This window comes from Sciurus vulgaris (genome assembly GCF_902686455.1).
Source record: "Sciurus vulgaris genome assembly, chromosome: 13".
Lineage (NCBI taxonomy): Eukaryota > Metazoa > Chordata > Mammalia > Rodentia > Sciuridae > Sciurus > Sciurus vulgaris.
In genome coordinates, this window is record NC_136474.1 from 52,850,179 (window position 1) to 52,872,804 (window position 22,626).

At 34.5% G+C, this 22,626-nt stretch overlaps 1 protein-coding gene across 1 annotated transcript in view; it reads left to right on the forward strand.

Moving 5' to 3' along the window:
• Positions 1-20,789, forward strand: part of TAF4B (TATA-box binding protein associated factor 4b) — a 144,776-nt gene extending 123,987 nt beyond the window's left edge. Inside the window, exon 15 of the mRNA XM_079109408.1 lies at positions 18,999-20,789. Coding sequence (XP_078965534.1) covers positions 18,999-19,166 — 168 coding nt within the window. The 3' untranslated portion in view covers positions 19,167-20,789. The remainder of the gene's footprint in view (positions 1-18,998) is intronic.
• The last annotated feature ends 1,837 nt before the right edge of the window (positions 20,790-22,626 follow it).

Sequence of the window (22,626 nt, forward strand, 5' to 3'; positions counted from 1 at the left end):
TCGAAATTTGGGTCATGAGTATGAAATTCTTAAAATATATATTAAAAGTAGATGTATGTACAATTTTATATTAAAAGAAAGGAATTGTAGCAACTTTTGATGTTTCTTAATCTCTATTAGAGAACTGAAACTACCTGAATGATCCATTTAGCATTCAGTGTTTTTGATACCTTAGAAATAGGAAAAAAAAATGTTTTGCTTGTTTGCTTGATAAAGAGAAAGTCCATTCTATATAGTGAATTAGATCTGTCAGAAAAAAAATACTAACTTATATCTCTTATTCCTGACTTTCAGTTTGTGATATTGCCTTATTTTTAAACATTTAATTTTAATTCTTTCAATAAATTGAAAAATTTTAAAAATTTTAGAATAATCACACAAATAAGTAGATAGATAGAGTTATAGGCCCTTAACCATTCCCCAAACACAAACCAGTTCACAGACCCTAAAAACCTTTGAAACAAAAACCAGGTCCTCTTGAACAGAGACCCTGCCATACAACTAAAAATTTATACTGTAAATCAAGCCTTTTCTCCAAGGATCTGAGGCCTTTTGCCAGGGTAACAGTGCATTAGAGAAGGGGAAATTTAAGAATAAAAGGAATTGCTAGATAGTGTCTTCTTACATGAATTCTAGGAGATCCAAAACAGCACTGCTCTTCATCAATACCAGTGGAGTTCTGACTTTGGTCTGTCTCACAGTGGACCCCTCAACCAACACTAGAAATACTTGCACGTGTCTGGAATGCATAATTGAAATCAATGTACTCAACAGCTGAGTTCTCCCCTTGGTTCTCTGGCCCATGGAAGTGAGAGAAAGTATAAGCCACTAAATTTCCATCTACCTGCCAAAATATGAAGGATTTTAAAAATGCCTGGAGTAGTGATTTCTACCATATCCCCATTCGACTTACCCATTTGGCTTTGAAGAAGACAGGTACATCTTTGAGAATGACAGTGGATTATTATAAGCTTAATCAGATGGTGGTTTCTATTACAGTTGTTGTGGTTTTGTTGCTGGAGCAAATCAATGTATGCCATGGTTTTTGGCAAGCGGATGCTGATCTGGCCTATGCTTCTTTTCTCTATGCCTATTTGTAAAGAACATCAGAGTCAGTTTGTTTTTAGCTGTCAAGGCCAGTGGGGCATCTTTATTAGTCACATAAAATCTCAGGGTTATATTAAATCTTATGTGATAATATACTCTATGAGGTCCAGGAAAGCCTGTTCCTGACACAAAGTATGTCAGTCCATTATATTTATACCATGCTGATTGATCTGGTGAGCAAGAAGTAATAACTCCTTCAAATGTTTTGGTAAGGTGCATGCATGGTGAGCAATAAAAATCACCAAAATTGAGAATCCTGCCATCTTGAATAAACTTTCTAGGGGTTTAACGACTTAGAGCATGAGATACCCTTTCTAAGTAAAAGATAACTTGCTGAATCTGGCCTGTGTCATCACAAAGAAAGAGGCATATTTGGATCTTAAAGGGAAACATATACCTTGTTTTAATGAGATAGAGAATGTCCCCATTTCCATGAACCCAGCTGTGTTCCATGACCCCAGTCAGTAACTCCAAAGCCACCCTTTTCCATACAGTGTCTGGAGTCAATTCTGTCCTTCTTTTAGTATTTTATTCTCTTACTATTTTCATTTCTAGTGAGCTCTTCATTATCAACTCTTCTCAGGTCACTTTTCTTGTCACCTAAACCTTTATATTTCTCAGATTGGAGATTTCTTTTAGCTTCTCCCTTCATCTTTAATGTGAATTTTTAAATATAAAATGTTTACTTTTATCAAAATAAAATTTATTGTAGAAAATGTAAAAGTAAATTAAGTTATCCACATTCAATCACATTTTTACAAAATTCATATTGTAATAATACTTTCAGTAACCTCCTTTTTAATTTAATGGTATAATGTGTATATATATGTATATTTAGACAATTATTCTTTAAAAAAAATTTTTGTAGTTGTAGATGGACACAATGCCTTTATTTTATTTATTCATTTTTTATGATACTGAGGATCAAACCCCCAAGTGCTATACCACTGAGCCACATCCCAGCCCCAAATACTCTTTTTTTTATAGCTTTAATTTATTTACTTACTTTTTTATGTAGTATGTGATTGAACCCCGTGCCTCACATGTGATAGGCAAGCACTCCACCACTGAGCCACAACCGTGGTCCATAATGTATATTTTATATGCCATTAAATGATGTTTTTTGCATTTAATTGGCATGTTATAATTTATTCATCTATTATTAAACATGTTCAGCTTCTACTATAATGTTGTACAAGCCTATTTGTAATTAAATTTTTGAGCCATTTTTTAAAAAATTTCAGAAATAGATGTTTATTATCAAATTTTAAAAAATATTTATTGCCAGTTGCTGTCTGTCCAACTTGAGCTAGTTTGTTCCTACCAGTGTTGTATGAAAGTGTCTGTTTATTAACATCTCATCAGTATCAGATTTTTTTAATCCTTAATATCATTTGTTATCTCAGTCTTTTGAATTATTAATCTTCTTTTCATCCTCTATTAAGGAAGCATAATAGACTCTTTGAGATGGCATGTATTCATTCATTCATCTGCCTGATTGTACTATAATGGTGAGAAGAATAGAACTGGTTTCAGCTTTCTTACAAGTTACTAGTCCAAAAGTTGTCATTTTATAACAGTGGTGCTATTTTTATGCTGCTCTGGCCTTTTCTGCCTTGCGTGATTACAGGGTACTTAGAGCCGTGTTAAAGGACAATGAACATTGATAGCATGTTGATCCTTTTAGCAGTTGGCCGTGGATATGTGTGGTTGAGCTGGAAATCAGCATGATATGTATGAAATATTGAGTTATCCATATAGAGCTATCTAAATCTTTAAGATTCCTGTTTTTTCCTCAAGTACTTTTATTGTTATACTCCACTGCTACATTAAGTATTTTGGTCACTGTTCTTCTCAGGGAAAATTGTGTTTTAATGGTGGTTTATATGTAATATTTCAGGTCTTATTTGATATTTTTTTCTTTCAAAGCACTTATAATTAGATTAATGATGAGTTTATGCTGAGAAAGTTTATTTTTTAAAACTTGTCTAGCTTTAAGATGATTCTAATGAGTTTTATGGATTCCAGAATCATTTCTTAAAACCGTGTCTATATGCATGTTTTTCCATAATTTATACTAATACTTCCCTCAAGTTATAGCATTCTCACATAACCAGTTACATTGTTGCAAGTATTCCCTAATGCTGTACCAGTAATGTTTGTTTCATCCTCTTATGCAGCTATTTGGCTCATACTTTAGTGACTATGAAAAGCATGAATTGCCTGTTATATGAGATTACCTGTAATAAGTATCAGTCAGGATTTAGAGGGCTTTCCAAAATGATGAATGAATGCTAATTAGCAACAATTGTTAGTTTGTTAGTCCATTACTAAGCATATCGTTCCTTGGTTTAAATGACAGTTAATTTTTTTGTGCAATTTGTTCAAATTGAACATTCAGGTCTTCACTTAATGTTAACAGTAAAAGCCCAGGTTCCCATGAAAAACAGTGAATCCGTCTTAGGTATGTTTGCAATGGTACTGTCTAATGGCATTAGAATTTCTATTTATACATTTTCCCCAAGAATTCCATAAACTATTAAATGGAAGAGTAAACATAATTTGATTTTGAAGTGTTTATTTGAACTTGGTCCTTTTGTTTTGACTTGTCAGTGTGTACTAATTTTTAGTGTTCTGAGGATTTTTTTGTTGTGATACAACTAATATACAATAAATTCACCATTTAAAGTGTACAAATTCAGTAGTTCTTAATATATTGACAATGCTATTCAGTCATCAAAATTATCTAATCTCAGAACATTTTCATCACCCTAAAAAGAAATTTCTTCAGCCATTTGTCACTTCCCTCAACCCTTGGCAACCACTCATCTATATTGAGATTCTAAGGATTTGTCTATTCAGAACACACATTTATTGTATAATTGAAATGGGAATCATATGATATGTAGCCTTTTTTCTATATTTTTATTGGAATAGTATAATTATATATAACGGTAGGATTAGTTTTTACATATTTATAAGATTAAACAAAGAGGAATGAAGGAAAGGAAGGGGGATGGGAATAGGAAAGACAGTAGAATGAACTGGACATACCTCTCCTGTGCTCATGAATGAATACACAGCCAGTGCAACTCCACATCACACTCAATCGCAGAATGGGATCAAAATTGTAATGAGTTGCATGGATATGTAGCCTTTTGTGTCAGCTTCTTTCTCTGTGTGTTTTCATGATCCATTCATGCTGCAGCATGTGTCAGTACATTTCTGGTTTTGGTTGAATAATGTTTTATTGCAGTAATGTACATAATATTGTTTATTCATTCAATTGATAACAGGTCATCTTCTGAACCTTTTCTTCTCTCAGTAATTTGATTTCTAATGTGCTTTCAGTTGTTAGTTTGGTTTCCCTAATTAGAGATTTCAATAAAATCAGGTATTCTTCATCTGATTGAGTCAGTCTTATATAGGAAATAAAGCATGTATTACTTTCCTTGGAGATTGAGTAATGTTGATTAAATCATTGGTTTTGGAAATAGAATGATAAGGTAGATTAAGTCTATTATTTTGCATGATATTTTTAATACTGCTTACATATGCATTTGTTCATTAGTTTATAGACTGTTCTCAATTGGGGGCAGTTCCTACTACTGTAGGCTTTTTGGAAATGTGTAGAGTGTTATTTTGACGTGGTGATTCAGCAGGGGGTGGGGTTGCTGGGGGCCCAGTAATACCAAACATTGTGCAATGTGAGGAGGGCAGATTCTCCCAATTAAGTCTACCCAGAATTGTAATAACACCCCCCTTGAGAAACACTGATAACTAAATTTCTCATACATTTCATTAATACTTAAAATATTATGTTAACTATACTCTAGAATCTTAAAATGTTTTCTAGGAAACTGTTTATAAAACATCTTTCCACATAGATATTAAACTTTTGTGTGTGTGTGTGTGTTTGTGAATATAGAATTCTAACATCACAGATTTCTAAAACATTTATGTCAAAGTATACCAGACTATAGAGAAGAAAAAGAGTAAATTGTCCTTCCTTTGTTGGTGGATATCTTGAGGAAGGGGTGACTTCAAAATCTCAATTTTTAATTTAATTTTAAAATTCAAAAGAAATTTGTATTTGTTTTTTAGATTGAGACATAACTTGTATACAATAAAATGTGCTGGTCTTAATTGTAACTACTACTCCAAATCAAGAAATTAAACATTTCTATGACCCCCAGAAAGTTCATCATGCCTTTCACCATCCCTAACTATTGGATCTTAGGATAGGTGTATGTTTATTTTACAAAGGAATCTAAAGTGTTTTCCAGCTGGTTATACTGTTTCACACTTCCATTAGCAGTGTTTTTGTTTGTTTGTTTGTTTAGTGTTTTTTGGAAGAGCAAGGGTTTTAATTTTGATAAAGTCTAATTTACATTTTTTTATGATTAGTGCTTTTTGTGTCCTTAAAAAATAATTTTATATCCCATGTTTGCAGAGATTTTTCTATTTTTTTCCCTAAAGGTTTTATATAGTTTTAGTTTTTGCATTTTAGATCTTCCATCTATCATGATGTAATTTTTGTGCCTGGTGAGGTAGGGATTGAAGTTTTTCCTTATATACAGATACCCTGTCATTTTACCCCATTATTCTAGAAACGGTGTTAATCTACCTCATTTGTTGAAATGACTTTTCCCATTACATTGCCTTTTAGCTTAGCTTTGAAATCATTTAACATATTATAGTTTTGAATCTTGTATGTCCCCCCAAAGACCCATGTGTACAGGCTGGGTCCCTAGTGTGACTCTATTGGGAAATGAAGGAGTCTTCGGTAGATGAGGCTCAGTGTGAGGTCTTTAGGTCATTAGCGATGTGGCCTCACAGGGGATTGTAAGACCCTCCTGTGCTCTCTTTTGCATCCTGACTATGAGTTGAGGTGTTTTGCTCTACCACGTGCTCCTGCCATGTTGTGCTGCCTTACCATGGGACCAAATAAATGGGTCTAACCATTCATGGACTGGAACCTCCAAAAATGTGAACCAAAATAAACCTTTTCACTCTATATGATTATATCAGGTATTTTGTTATAGTGACAGAAAGTTCACACACACACACACACTCACTCACTCCATTCTGTCATCTATTTTTCTATATTTATGTCCATACTACAGTCTCTCTTGATCACTGTAGTAATTTTGAATTCGGATTGTTAAATTCTTCAACTTTATCCTTTTTTGAAATTGTTTTGACCTATTCTAGTCTGTTACATTTTTTTAATGAATTTTAAAATCATCTTGTCAGTCTCACAAAAATGCCTAGTAATTTTTCAGTAGGATGACCTTGTATCTAAAGATCAATTTGCAGAGAATGAAAATCTTAACAACACTGGAACTTCCAGCCCATCTATAGTTTTTGTGTAATGTTTTAGTTTCCATGTATAAGTTCACCACATCTTTCTTCACATTTATTATGTATGTATACTTTTTTATGTTAATAACATGGTATTTTAAAAAAATTATTGTTGCCAGTTGTTTGTTGCTATCTCAAAGTAGTTGATTTTTGTATAGCTCTTATATCCTCCATTCTGCTAACTTCATTTAACCCATTCAGTCACTAGTTTTTAATTCTGTATTTCAACAAAATGTTATACAGGTGCATTCAAATAGGTTATAAACCATAACGTGGAACTTATATATATTAATATTATGTAATTATAGTCTGACTGTACTTATGTCATATACTATATTTAGTTTTTTATAGGTGCACATTTGAGATGATAGAACGTAATGGGTTAATTGTTCTACAGGATTTTTGTGTAAATTCCTTAGGATTTGCTGAACAATCATGTTGTCTACAATTAAGAATAATAATTCTTCCACCATTCCATTTTTATGCTTTTTATTTCTTTTCTTGCTTCAGTAATAGCAGACATTTTTGCCTTATTCCTGATCTTAGAGGAAAAGCATTCAGCATTTCACTCTTAATATAATACATAATATACATAGTGGCATATGCCTGTAATCCTAGCTACTTGGGAGGCTGAGGCAGGAGCAACTTGACCGAGATCCTGTCTCATAAAATAAAAATATATGCATACGTTTATATTTATGTATTAGGGTATTGATGTAGGTTTTTCAGAGAGCAGTTTTCTTCTCTTCCTAGCTGAGAGCTCAATCATGGTGAATGTTAAGTTTTGTCAGGGTTTGTCTGAATATGAGTTTTCTTCTTTATTCTTGTTTTGTTAACTTGTATTGATTTTTTAAAAATCTAACCATCCTTTTTAATTCTGGGATAAATCTCACTTGGTCATGATATATAATTGATTTTTACATGTTCCTTATTCAGTTATGATTAATTTATTTTGCTAGAACTTTTACATTTATGTTCATAATGATAGGGGTTTGTAATTTTCTTTTATTCTAATGTCCTGGTTATCTTTGGTTGAGGTTATGCTCATAAAATGAGTTGGAAAGTATTCCTTCATCCTCTCATTTTTGTTTGAAAGAGTTTGTGTAGGTTTGGTCTCATTTTCTACTTAAATTTTTGACAAAAGGTATCAGTGAAGCCATCTGAGGTAGAGTTATTTTGTGTGGGGAATGCTCAATATTGGATTTTCTCTTTCTTTTTGTGTTAGTTTTTGTAAGTGATATTCCTCAAATAATTTTTGGACTCATCTGAGTTGTTCAGGTCATTCACAAAATTATTTAACATGTCTCATAAGTCTTATTAATCTTTTCCAAAAATTAACTTATGGCTTAAATTTTTAAGATTTTTCATGTTTCCTGTTGTGTTAATTTCTACTCCTATTACTTTCTTTCTTCTCCTTGTTTTGAATAAATATTTTCTTTTTCCAACTTCTTCAGGAGAGATCTTGCATAATTGACGTCATACCTTTCTTTTCTAACATAAACATTAAAAGCTATATATTTCCTTTATTTTTCTGCTTTGATACGTTGGATATGTTTTTATTATTTAGTTTGAAAATATCTTCTAATTTTCTTTTGTGTATCTTCTTTGGCATACAGATTATTTAGAAGTGTGTCATTTTAATTTCCAAATGTTCTTGTTTTCATTGTGGTCAGAAAACAGTGATTTCATTCTTTCTAAACTTGCTGTGACTTAGCCTAGTGTATGGCTTAACTTAATGAATTTCGTCTCTGCTCTTGAAAAGGGTGTGTGTTTCTGCAGTGTTGAGTTAGTGTCTGCAAGACCTCCTTGTCCTTACTCAGAGTTTTGGGTTTTTTTCCTATTGGTTCTGAGAAAAGTATATATATATATTTAAAACTATGATTATATATTTGTCTGTTGCTACCTATCAATTTTTGCTTCTTTTGTTTAATGGTTTGTTTTTAAGGTGAAAATCTATTAACTCTTTCTAATAAATCACCCCATTTTGTCATTGTGAAGTGACCCTCATTTCTAGTAATATTCTTTGTCTTAAAGTCTGCTTTTAAAGTGTTTATTCCATTTACAGTTAATATATAATCATTGTGATTGAATTTAAATCTACCATCTTACTATTTATTTTTTAAATGCTTTTTTAAAAAGATAATTTGCCTGTGATTTTAAAATTGGCTTAGTATTGTTTTCCCCTCAATTTCAAAGGATGTTTTTTTTTTCGGGGAACACTACTACGGATTGAACTCCGGGGTACTTCACTACATCCCCAAACCTTTTTAATTTTTATTTTGAGACAGGGTCTTGCTTAGTTTTGAGCCTAGCCTTGAACTTGGCAAGACTAACTTCGACCTTGAAATCCTTGTGTCTCAGCCTCCAGAATACCTGGGATTATAGGCTTGCTAGGCCACCTCACCTGGTCAAAGGATGATCTTTTTTTTTTTTTCCCTGACTAATTTTTTAAATATTTTTATTGGTGCATTATAGTTATAGATAATGGTGGAATTTGTTGTTACGTTTTTTATGTTTGCACACAACTTAACAATATAATTTGGCCAATATCATTCTCTAGTGATTTCCCTTTCCCTCTCCTCCTCCCTCCCCATTCCCTTTCCTCTATTTCCTAATCTCTCTGTGATTATCTTTTTTTCCCTTCTCTTTTTACATTTAATTGTTGGTACTGTACAGTTCTACATAATGATGTTATCTATTCATACCAGCACATAATATAACAATATAATGTGACCTATATCACTCCCTTCACCCCCTGGTCCCTTCCCTCTACTAATCTCCCTTTGATTTTCATGAGATTGCCCCCACCAACTTTTGTTTTTCTTTTTCCTCTAACTTCTGCATATGAGAGAAAATAAATGACCCTTGACCTGCTGAGTTTGGCTTATTTCTCTAAACATAATGATCTCAATTTTCATCCATTTTCCTACAGAGGACAATTTCATATTTTTTTAATGGCTGAATAAAACTCATTGTGTATATATACCATGTTTTCTTTATCCATTTTCTGTCAGTGGACACCTAGGCTGGTTTCATTGTATGACTGTTGTGAACTGTGCTGCCGTAAACATGGATATATGCATGTATCACTGCAGTGTGATGACTAGTTTTTAAAGTAAATACTGAGAAGTGGTATAGCTAGGTCATGCCTAGTTTTTTGATGAACCTTCATGCCGAATTCCATAGGGCTGTACTGATTTACAGTCCCACCAACAATGTGAAAGTGTTCCCCTTTTTCTCCATATCCTCTCCAGCATTTACTATTATTTGTATTCTTGATGACTGCCATTCTATCTGGTGTGAAATGAAAACTGAGTGTAGTTTTGATTTGCATTTGCTTAATTGCTAATGATGTTGAACATTTTTTCATACATTTCTTGGCCATTTGTATTTCTTCTTTTGAGAAGTATCTGTTTAGTTCATTTCCCCCATTTATTAATTGGGTTATCTGGTTTTCTTGGTGTGAAGTTTTTGGAGTTCTTTATATATTCTAGAGATTAATCCTCTGTCAGAAAAGTAGCTAGCAAAGAATTTCTCCCATTCTGTACATTCTTTCTTCACATTCCTAATTGTTACACCTTTGCTATGCAGAAGTTTGTGAATTTGATGCCATTCCATTTATTAACCTGGGCTTTATTTCCTGAGTTTCCGGGTCCTATTGAGAAGGTCTATATGCTGGAGCTTTCACCCTATGTTTTCTTCTAGGAGTTGCATAGTTTCTGGTCTAATTCGTTGATCCATTTTGAGTTGATTTTTATGCAGGGTAAGAGATAAGGGTCTGGTTTCATTCTTCTACATATAGATAACCAGTTTTCCCAGCACCATTTGTTAAAAAGGCTGTCTTTTCTCCAATGTGTTTTTGGCACCTTTGTTTAGAATCAGATGACTGTATCTACATGGATTTGTCTCTGTGACTTCCATTCTGTAATGTTGATCTATGTGTCTTTTTATGCCAGTACCATGCAGTTTTTGTTACTCTAGCTCTATAGTGTAATTTGAGGTCAAGTATTATGATACCTCCAGCATCGCTTTTTTGGCTTAGAATTGCTTCGACTCTCCTAGGTCTTCTGTTCTTCCAAATTAATTTTAGGACTGTTTTTTCTAGTTTTGTGAAGAATGTCATTGGTGTTTTGATGGGAATTACATTGAATCTGTGCATTCAATTTTATTCTTCAGTGTGCTATAGTTTTCATTGTAGGGTCTTTCACCTCCTTGGTTAGATTTATTCCTAGTTTTTTAAAATTCTCTTTTGTTTTTGTTTTTGTGTTCTTTTTTTTTTTTTTTTTTTTTTTTTTTTTTTTTGAGGCTACTGTGAATGGAATTGTTTTCCTCATTTTTTCCTTAGCAGGTTCATTGTTGGCATAGGAAAGCCATTGATTTTTGTATGTTGATTTTGTAACCTGCTACTTTGCCATATTTGTTTTGCTCAAGCAGTACTTTGGTAGAGTTTTCTGGATCTTCTAGGTATAGGATCATATCTTCTGCAAACAGTGATAATTTAAGTTCTTACTTTCTGATTGTTATCTCTTGTATTTCCGTCTCTTGACTAATTGCTCTTACTAGAATTTCTAGTGCTGTACTAAATAAGAGTGGTAAGAGTGGACCTTCTTTCTTTTTCTAGATTTTAAAGTAAATACTTTCAGTTTTTCCTCATTTACTGTTAGATTGACTTTGGGTTTTTCATATTATAGCTTTTATGATGTTAAGGTATGTTCTTTCTATCCCTGGTTTCTTCAGTGATTTTTATTATGAATGGGTGCTGAATTTTGTTGAAGACCTTCTTTGCATCTATTGAGATGATTAAGTGAGTTTTGTCCTTAATTCTGTTTATGTGATGAATTACATTTATTGATTTGCATATGTTAAGCCATCCTTGCAACTCTAGGATAAAACCAATTTGGTCATGATACACTATCTTTTTAATATGTTGTTGAATAAGATTTACTAATATTTTGTCAAGAATTTTTGCATCTAAACTGGGCAGCAGCTCATGCTTATAATTTCAGTGACTTGGGTGGCTGAGTTAGGAGGATTGCAAATTCAAAGCCAGCCCTCAGCAACTCAAAATGAAAAATAGAAAAGGCTGGGGATGTGGCTCACTTGTTATGTGTCCCTGGGTTCAATCCCTGATAACAAAACAAACAAACAAAAACAAAGTATTTTTGCATTTAAGTTCATCAGGGATATTTGTCTGTAGTTTTCTTTCCTTGGTATAGTCTCGTCTGGTTTTGGTATGAGTTTGATACTGGCTTCATAGAATGAATTCGAAAGTGTTCCATCCTTTTTATTTAATGGAATAATTTTAGAAGTATCAACATTAGTTTTTGTTTAAAGATCTGATAGAATTCTGAGAATTCCTATTTATCTTCTATTTGTCCCCTCTTGTTTTAGTTTCTCCTGTGTTTTCATCTTTTAAGTTAATCAAGTAGTAATTTTAGTATTCCAGTCTATATCCTTCATTGCCTTTTTAGCTGTACCTCTTTTTATTTCTTAATGATTGTTGGATCTTTCTGTTTAAAGATTAGGTATGTATCTGTAACTGAGTAGTCAATATTGAATTAATGCTATTCCGTGTAATGTAAGAGCCTTGTGAACCATATAATTCTGTTACTCACACACCCCTACCCTTTGTGCTATTGCTGTCACCTATTTTACTTCTAAATATGTTCTAATATTTATAATAAATTATATTACTTGGTCATACATCTTTTAAAGAATTTGTGAAAAGAAGAACAATGGGTTTAAAAACTGGTATTTACCATTTCTATGCCTTTGGTTTCTAATGTAAATTCTTACTTTTTTCTAGTAACATTTGCTGTCAGCCTGTCTACAACTCAACAACTCTGGAATTACAAGAGTTCTAAACAAAACTGTCAATATATTTAAAAGTATTGATGAATCTACCTTTAGTTGTGAGGCACAGCAACCCATACTGATATTGTAGCCTTTTTAAAAATTCACAGCTCTTCAAGGATAAAAGCAAAGCTTTTTAAAATATATATTTTAGTTGTAGATGGACACAATACCTTTATTTTTATTTATGTATATATATGTGGTGCTGAGGATTGAACCCAGTGCCTCACACATTCTAGGCAAATGTTCTACCACTGGGCTACAACCCCAGCCCCCCAAAGCTGTTTTTTAAAGAAAAATGCTTAATTGGCAGTCCTTTGAAGAAATTTTAACAAAGTAGTTGGTCAAACTGATCTCTGGGCATAGTTTATATGATTTTTTCAAAGAATTTTGCAATGCTCTTCACATGGTCATCCTACAAACATTGACTAGATACCGCCCAAGTGATAGTACAATATTCTTGGGTGCAAAATCTTTCACTTCTAGTGAGTGGTAAGTTAGAGGCAATTGCATTGCCCTGAAGACATGTAATGGTAGGGAATACAAGGTGTCACCAGAGTGCAAAGAAGTTGTGCATTGTCTACACCCGGAGTAAGTTTATGCTTGCAGGCCTTGGGGAAATGTGATGTCTGAGTTGAATCCTGAAGAATTTAGGTGAGGCGATTTGAGGATAGTGTCGGAGAATGGGGTCCTAGGAGGAGAGAATGCAAAGATGCAGTTAGTTGTCTAGATAAAAGAGCAAAAATCATTTCTGAGATCAGTATCTTGGGACAGGAAGAAAGGAATGAAAGCAGAGACTGGGGGGAGAGGCTTTAGTGTTCTCATGTCTGACCGTGTCTGTCATGTGCTGGTATTTAGTCTTGGTTAGGTAGGAGATTTTTTTCCAGTGGAGCATTTTAAGCAGAAAAACAATATTGTTGGATAATTTATTATTTTAGAAAGATCATTCACATTGCAGTGTAAGTAATATTAATTAATACCAAATATAGAGGGAGTCTTTTTGAAGATTGTTGAAGTAATCTAGGCAGGAGATACTGGAAGTGAAAATGTAGGAAGAAGTAGATGATTTCAACACTGTTGAGGTAGAATTGTTAAGTGTCAGGTAGGGGTGAGGATGTCATCAAGTTTTCTGGCTTGCGCATTGCATATATATGTATTACCATTCCTTAAAATAAAGAGGAGAAAAGGAAGTTTCAAAACATGTTGAATTTGGAATACCTATAGCACATTATGTTGGAAACTTCATCATAAAATTGAACAATAGGGAATTTAAGAGCATGTTCTGTTTGAGGTCAGGATTTTGGGTTGGTCATTAGCATATGACAACTAGTAATAGCCATCTTTCTCACAATTACAGAACTAGAATTAGAACTCAAAGCCCATGGTTCCTTGTTACATGAGTCTTTTTACTTCTGTAAAAGTCTCTTGAAATATGGATACTTAGGAGTAACAAAATTCTAGGGCATAAATTACCATGCAGTATTGTCTGTATTCTGAAATAAGGAGTAAAATGAAGGTGAATAATTTGAGATCAAAAGTTGCTTCAAAAGTTTCTGCTTATTGACCAGCAGAGGGCAGTCAATATTGAAGCTCAGTAGTTTCAGCTCTGCAGTCTGGAGTCCTAGAGAGCTCAGTCTTTGGAATATGTATTTTCAGTGTTCACATTCCATTAGATCTGGCATCCAGGGAACTTTTACTCATTGTTACTTCTAAATCATATGTTCAATTTTTGTTCTGGTTCTATATCTTTATTCTAGTCCCTATTTCCCATGCCCAGTTCTTATCCTCCTTAAAGTTTAAGAGCTGTCTGGTGGCCTGGGGTTGGGACATAGTATAAATTGGATGGCAAGTTTGAGAAATGTAGTGAATTTTTGCCTTTCAGTTCCTCTGTTTTAAATGCCCCAGGTTTTGTTCTTGGTTAACTATTAAAATTCTGGAATACATTTGTTTTCTTAGTCTTATTCAGAGAACAGAATGAAATGGGTTGACTTTTAGCTTCTAGATACACTATTGATAAGACTCTGGAAACTGAAAACAGCAAGCGCTTCCATTATGTGATTGGAGGGGTGTAAGAAAAGCTTTCTGCCCCTGAATATATCGTTCATTCATGTGCCACTTGTCTAAAATGTTCCTTTGTCTACTTTTTAGCTTTAAGCACTCAAGGTTCCACTAAAATTCACTGAAACAAGATAAGTGTGACAGCATGAATTATTTTTCTTACATTAGCAAGAACTTGAAAGAGGAGGATGTGGGCAGAAAAATCTAACCAGTTTTAACTAGAGGATGGGAGAAAAGGCCTGGAGTTAGAATCACACTCTTTCCTGTGACTTTTAGTACCTCCCAACTGACTGATGAATTCATTATGATTGTTAAGGACCAACATTTATACAGAATACTGTGCGCCAGGCACTGTTCTCATTTAATCTTCAAACTGACCTTATGAGATAATTGCTGTAACTGTCCCTAGTTTACAGATTAGGAAACTGAGGCACAGAGAAGTTGTTAGTCTGCGATTGCTTATGGAATTGAAAACTGGTATTTACCACCGTGCTGACCAGCACAGGTTTGTGCCCAGTAACTCAGATAATTTTGCATGGAATCAGAGCATGGGCAAGCATGTAGCTAGGTTACCTGGGATAGTGACACTTGGAAACAGAGACCCATGTGAAGTCAGAGGACCTCAGCAGGATTCATGAGGCCACTGGATTCATAAAGCTGTTGTTCCTGCTGTTTAGTATAGCAATCACCTAACCTTAAGGCAATGTGGGAAAAGAAATAGAAAAGCTTTTAAAAAGGTTTTATTTCACAACACTTGCCCTCTTATGTTGAGGAGGTAAATTTTTGAATGACTGATTATATTTAGTTACTGAATGTCATTCATACAACAGTGTGATTTCTCTGAAATTGGCAACTTATTCAGGCTTTTCTCATAAGAGCAAGAGTTCTTCAAAAGTTGTATTATAAAAATAGAAACTTTGGTGATAGAATTTAACAAATCAACAAAGGCTAATTAACTCCATTGATCTGGCAGTTTTAGAGTATGTTAACATTTATGTTTGTTTAGGCTTCCTAGGATAGTTATCTACTAGGTCAATGAACTATTTCTTTCATCCTCCATTTTACCCTCTTTCCCTCCAGGTGAAGAATTCAGATTAAGGGATATCCTCATGTAGAAAGTTGAGTGGGGAGAGCCCTCTATTTCAGAAATAAGCTTTGAATGGTTATAGGAGCCTGTTTTTCTTTCTCACAAACTCAGTCCTTATATATTAGTGTTCTTTGGCATTGACAGTGTAGTATGACCACAAGTCATACATAGACAGCTTTGGGGAGGAAGATTAAAACTACTGGCAGAAAGGCATGTTTGGTGTTTAGCTCTAAGTTATCAGTGCACACTCCACTCCTTTCTCTGGATAATTGAGTGGTAACTGATTTTTCTGGGAATATCATTGTGAAACTAACAGATAAGAATTGTATCCTCTGCAGATCATAAGCAAGGGTAATAAAAATGCTAGATATAATTTTGTATCCAAGTTCTAGAAAGAGTAACTTTCTAAGTCAGTCACTATTTGGGGAAGAGAATGCTATCACCTTTGTAAAGTTGTGAATTATGAAAGATATTTCTGTGGGTTACTGAACGTCCCTTGGGGTTTGTTTCATTTATAACTTTGCCTCGGGCCTTCTGCTGCATCCTGTTGGAATGACCTCCTTTTCAACCCCGTGTTGGCAGCTGTAATATGGCTCTTTCCCCTGGATCCTTCAGGCTTGTCACATGACAGACGTGAACTGTGACCCCTTTGTTCCTTACCCCAGATGATTGGGGGTGATTTTTTAAAAATGCATAACAATTTTTGTCTTATTTTCTTTCTTATTTCCCCTTTTCCTCTCCTCTTAATTTCCTATCAAGGTAAGATTGTTTTGTAGCACTTTCATTTTTTATGAAAATAAACATTGATGCAGACAGTAAGCAAATCATAAGCTCACAGAATTTTTCAACATGAATACACCCACATGGATAGTAGTTGGATCAAGAGGGAAACATCACCAGAACTTGAGAAGACCCCTGTCCCCTCTAGTCACTCCTTAGTTCCCCCATGGGACTCACTGTTGGGATGTTTATAGCTTTGCCTGTTTGAGGACTTTGTAGAAATGGAATCATACAATATATGTGTCTGAGTTCTTTCATTTAACATTTTTGTGAGATTCATTCATGTTACCCACTTGTTATTGCTGTATAATGTTCCATGGTGTGAACATTCTACAATTTATTCCACTTATATTAAGTATTGGGGTTGTTTCTATTGGGCTATTGTGATTAGTAGCTCTGAACATTCTTGTGCATGACTTTTGGTTAAAATATGACACATTCCTGGGTATTTACATAGAAATGGAATTGCTGTGACATAGTATCCATCTAGGCATTTAATTGAAAAATTCATATAAAACACTAAATTGATTTAAGGTAAACTCTTGGTAGGAAACATTTTTTGAAAAGTATAGATTTAACTTTAGCATAATATGTATGATTTGTGACTAAAGAATGTGCCTCTAGTTCAATATACTATAGTTTTAAACAGATAACTCCTACAAACAACAAAATTGCCTCTTGCTGCCAATGACACATTTTACTAATTTTTCTTCCTAATGTGTACTTTTTATTCAGTTTTTCAAAAGTGAATTGGTAGGCCTATTCTGAAAAGATCTTGGATGGTAATAATTTATAGTAGTTAAGGTGACATCCAAGTTATACCCGCTCTGATTGGTGATGCCTGAAGAGAATGACATGCTAATGCTCAACTTCCATGCTCAGCCAAAGGCACAGGGGTTGACATTTGAATGTGTGCAGAGTTTGTTCTTTACCAGGAACCCTACATAAATCTCTGTACTGTAGATGGTCTCCAGAATAGGTAGTCCACCAACTGGATGGTAGAGAACAACCTTTCTCCTCTCCTCCTCCTCCTCCTCTTCTTCCTTTCCTTCTCCTCCTCTTCTTCCTTTTCTTCCTCCTCTCCTTCCTCCTCTTCTTCTTTTCTTTTTTTTTTTGTCTCTCAAAAAAAAATCTTAAAATTTTTAAAGAGGGCTTGAGTAATTAAGCCAAGTAAATTTCTACTAACATTTCTTAAAGCAAAGCAGTTACGTGATAACGATACCCAGAGAAAACAAAAATTGCTGCTAGAATTGGAATAGAATCCCATCTTTGATCTGCTGTTTGGGGTGTCTTTGCTCTTTCTCCATGTGCTCCCTTATGACAAGTACCCTACCTTTTCTAAAATATAGGCTTTCTGAAATTTGTTCCATAATTTCTTATAAATGAGTTTAATGAGTGTAGAAATACAATTGTGATATCCTATCTCTCAAAAACTGAATAATAACCTTTTACGGAAATGTTACCTGACCATCGGATAAAGTGCCCCCCAAGTCATGCTATGATCGTGCATGGAATTAAGTTGACTACTACTGACACTGGTGATTTGGAGACCCTAAAGAATTTCCCTACCCTTCCTCAAAACACAGCAAATGTGGAGGGAATAATTAATTAAAATTTGATGGTTATAAAAGGATAGTAAGAGAACTAAGACTTGCTTTCTGTTTGTTAAATGTCTGTCCTGTATAATAAGTCTTGAGTGGATAAAGGAGAGTTGCCAAGTCTGTGGAGGTGTTTTTTGAAACAAGTATGGTAAATGAAAGAATAAGAGCTTTCACTTTTACAGAATTATCCTTTGAGAATTGTTTTTCATTGCTTCCAATTTTGTTTTAACATATTACTATATAGACATTATTATTTACAAACTGTCTTAATACAGGAATGTTGTTTCATTAATTCTTTTTAATGACGATTGGAACTCACATTGGTTGTTCTGGTTTTTTTTGTTGTTGTTCTTATTGTTGTTTGCTTGGTTTTTTGGTTCTGTTTTGAATCAGCAAATTCAATATTATTGAATAATCTGTGTTGTTTTTTGTACTTTGAGAAACCTTAGAGGTAACAAAAATGATATCACTGTCCTCAGAAAGCTTCTGGTCTTGGATTGGGGATATGGCTCAGTTGGTAGAGTGCTGGCCTCACAAGCACAAGACCCTGGGTTCAATCCCCAGCACTGCAAAAAAAAAAAAAGAAAAAAAAAAAAAAAAAGAAAAGAAAAGAAAAGAAAGCTTCTGGTCTTGAGGGTATGTGATGGTGATATACAAATTATTGTCATACAGTATAAAGTAACTGATACAAGCAAGGGGGATAGACCCATTTGAAGCTGAGCCTTATTTTTACTTTCACTATTGACATCCAAAAGACTACACATATTTACAGCGTTCAATCTGATAGTTTTTTATGAATTCATACACACATGAAATCATCCTCACAATCAAAATAATGAACACTTCCATCACTTTGAGAAATTTTATGTAAGATCTTTAAAGTAGAAAGTCTAGACTGGAGGGTATAGGAGCAAAGGAGGGCCTGGAAGTAGAGAAGGTGTCCAGAAGCTGTTGCCAGGGTCCAGATGAGAGAATGAGGTCATGGGAGAGAGGTGGGTGGCCTTTTCAGACTGGTCTGCTGGGGAACAGGGTTGAGTCTTTATCATGCCATGATCTCCAGGACTCAGAGGATAGCAGGCTGGAATCGACAGACTTTTCCTTATGAAAGATTCCTTATTTTAAACTGCTTTTCCTTTCATTCTGTTTAGGGCTTAAAAGACAGCCTTCTTGCTTCTGGGGCATCAAGCCTGACAGCCACCAAACAGTTGCTTCGTCCAAGAATCACGAGAGTCTGCCTCAGGGACTTGATATTCTGTATGGAACAGGAAAAGGAGATGAAGTATTCTCGAGCTCTGTACCTTGCCCTTCTGAAGTGACCACTTCCATCCAGACCCTTGCTATTTACTGCCAAAGAAGACAAAAGGAGCATTGTTGCACTGTCCTGAAATCTCTGTTTCTGGAAAGTTAATCGCCAGTATGAAAGACCATTGTTTACAGTTAGAAGTTTTTACTAAATCTTACCTGTACATCTCATGGGGTTCTTACAGCTTAGAATTCAGCTTGATCTTCTGAAAAGCAGTTGTGAAGTACACTTTATAGAGAAGTAGCATCTGCTCACCTGTAAGTTTAATTATAGCAAGTTAAGGCTCTGTTTGTTATGATCTGCTTTGTTTGCCAAACTGTAACCATGAGGTGTCTTTCCCTTAGTACCCCCTGCATTGAGATGTGGGAGAAGAGTTACCACTTACCATGAAAAAGTATTTTATCCCACACTGAGCCTGTCTCAAAGTGTTAGGTTTTCTAGGCTGGAATCAGAAGCTGCTCAGCTAACTATGACAATTACCTTCTCTAGTTGAAGGTGACAGGCCACAGAATAAGCCAGTGGTAACTTGGGTTGCTGAGCCCCACTGTTGTCCAAATGAGACAAATGGGGACAGGTTGTGCCAGAGGTCACTCATTCTCTGGCTAATCTCACTCTGCACTGCTTCTGAAACCAAGCTGGGAGAGATCCTTGTCAGGGAAACCTTGAAGCTGCTGCTTATAGACCCTGTTGAAAAGTGGAAAAGGTGGGAAGTACTGGAAGAAACAAAGAGGAAAATGGGATCATAAGACAAGAAGTGTGCTGCCTGTGCCCACGGAGGGAGGGGTGGAATTGGAACTCCAAAGAAACTGGTACAAGTTCTATTAATGGGGGGAGAAAATCACAGTCTAACCCAAAAGGAAAATGGTTATCAAACATTTTCAAAATTACAGTATTTCAAAAGGATTTTTTTCTGTATTGTTTTAAAACCCAAGAAGATGATTTTTGTAATTCCTTCTCTTGTAAAATCTTTTAGTAAAATCTTTAAGTTTTAAGCATCTGGTACATTTAGAACATCCTAATTGATGATGAGAAATTTTAAACAAAAACTCCCTTTTGAATTCTGTACTTAAAAGGTACTGTCAGTACATCACTCTTGGGATCCTGGCGCTAAAGTGAGAAACACATTACATGTATCCCTTTGAGGAAAAAGCATATGTGCAAAGAGCAAACACTCTTTTTTTTAATTTTTAATTTATTTTTTAAAAATTCCACTGTTGTGCATTGTGGCTAGCAAAAAATAATAGTGGTCATTAGAGTCACATACAGAAAGAAAGCTTAAATCCTCCAAGAAGATTTTTTGTAAATGGGAAATGCTATGCTTCTTAGAAAAGGAATGCAGAGGGAAAAACACCTCCTATGTTACTATTCATCCTGTTCTTCCCGTCGGGACAGTTATGGCCACATTCTATACTGTAGTAAGATTTAAATTGGCCACATGTTTTTGTTTCAGCAAGTTATTATGTAAAATGCTATAAATTATGTATGTGTTAAAAAAGTACTTTAAGAAGAGATCTATACCCAAAGTTGTTTTTGTATATTTAAATGCTTAGCTTTATTTTTTTGTAAAATGCAGCATACTCCTACATTTGTGTATAATCTTATTGATCAGATGTTTAAAATTATTTCAAATACTTCATTAAAATAATTATTTTATTATAAGAACAACTTTTCTCTGTCACTGATTTTGAAAACCAGTTTTCATTAGTAACCAGTCCCTGTAGGGCTCAAATCTGCCAGGCATTGGATCTCTCTTGGCTCTGATTGTTATTTATTTTGGAGCGTTGGCATTTGGGTTCCAGAACCTTGCTTCAGATCCAAGTCGCTGTATCACTTTCTTTGAAATAGTTATAAATCTTCATGCTATTTGACTCACAAAGAAAGCTAAGCATATTCATTACAAAAGCTTTTCTTGGCTCATCAAGGTTTTCTTCCTACAAGTCTTCTTCTATTTGTTTTGTTTTGTTTTGTTTTGTTTTTGGGTACTGGGAATTGAACTGAGGGAGCTTTACCACTGAGCCACATCCCCAGCCCTTTATAGTTTACTTTGAGACAGGATCTCACTGAATTGCTGAGAGTCTTGCCAAGTTGCTGAGACTGGCCTTGAACTTGGGATCCTCCTGCCTCAGCCTCCTAAGTCTCTGGGATTATAGTCATATGCCATTGCACCTGACTTCAGAATTTATTTTAATATGCATCTTAAAGTATATGTTGTGAAGTAGATCTTACAAAAGAACAAGTGTACCCAAGGTATTCTTCCACTCAGTTCATAAAATGGTGGCCTTGAGGTAGCTCAGATCTACAGATGCATCTTGTTTGATACTGTCAGTGTTTGATTCACGAAAGTCTCTATTTCCATTTCTTTAAAAAAAAAAAAATCAGAAGATCTGGAATCACTAAGTATATCCTCTTTTTGTATGGCATTAAGCCACTAAAGCCAGCTAATGGCCATCCACTTTACTTCTTTTAAAAGAAACTTTAAGCCAGGTGTGGTGGCTCATGGCTGTCCTTCCAGCAACTCAGAAGACAGCAGGAGGAATTACAAGTTCAAGGCCAACCTTAGCAACTTAGCAAGCACTGGTGAAAAAACTTTGAGGTGTATTCTACATAAAATATTCATCCATTTTGTCCATTTACTTTAAAATTTTTTTTTTTAGTTGTTGATGGGCATTTATTTTATTCATTTATTTACATGTGATGCTGAGAATTGAACCCAGTGCCTCACACATGCTAGGCAAGTGCTCTACCACTGAGCCATAACCCCAGCCCTTGCCCATTTACTCTTAATGTAAGTTTTGATTTAAATATGTTTTAATATTTTTCTTCTTTTAAAAATAAGTGAAGTTTGACCTTTTTTTTAAAAGCCTGTGTCTTAGAACCCATGTTTGAGATAAATTTTGTTAGAATTTTGAGAATACTTTATTTAGAATTATTAGGTCATGGCTGCAGTAGAGAACACAAGCAATGTTAGGCATATTTTTTAGGAAAATAGTGGAATCAAGATCTCAGGCCCTTTGAGTTGGACTTCATCTCTTTGCCTAGTTGATAGTGAACCAGCTAAGTGTTCGTAAAACTTTGTCTTTAACAATACTTAGTGATTCTGCAGGAGATAAAAGCATCTTGTGTCACATGTTTGTCTATGATCAAATAGCTAATTTTTATTTTGTTTTTAGCATTTCTGTCCTTTCAAACACAATCATTTACCTGTCTGAACTGACACAAATTTTTTTTCTTAATTTGTGAGCATTTTGTACCAATAGAATCTTTTTCTCTTCCAGTAGTTTTATATGCATTTCAGTTTGTATTACATTGGTGCATTAGGCTTTTGCACAAAAGTTCTTTCACCAGTTGGAATTTGGTCCTTAGTAAAATATCTAATATCTAACATTTTGAAAATATTGAGAAACTGTACTATGCCAAAAAGGAGCCAAAATGTTCACACCATACACACACACGTGCACACGCACACCAGTATT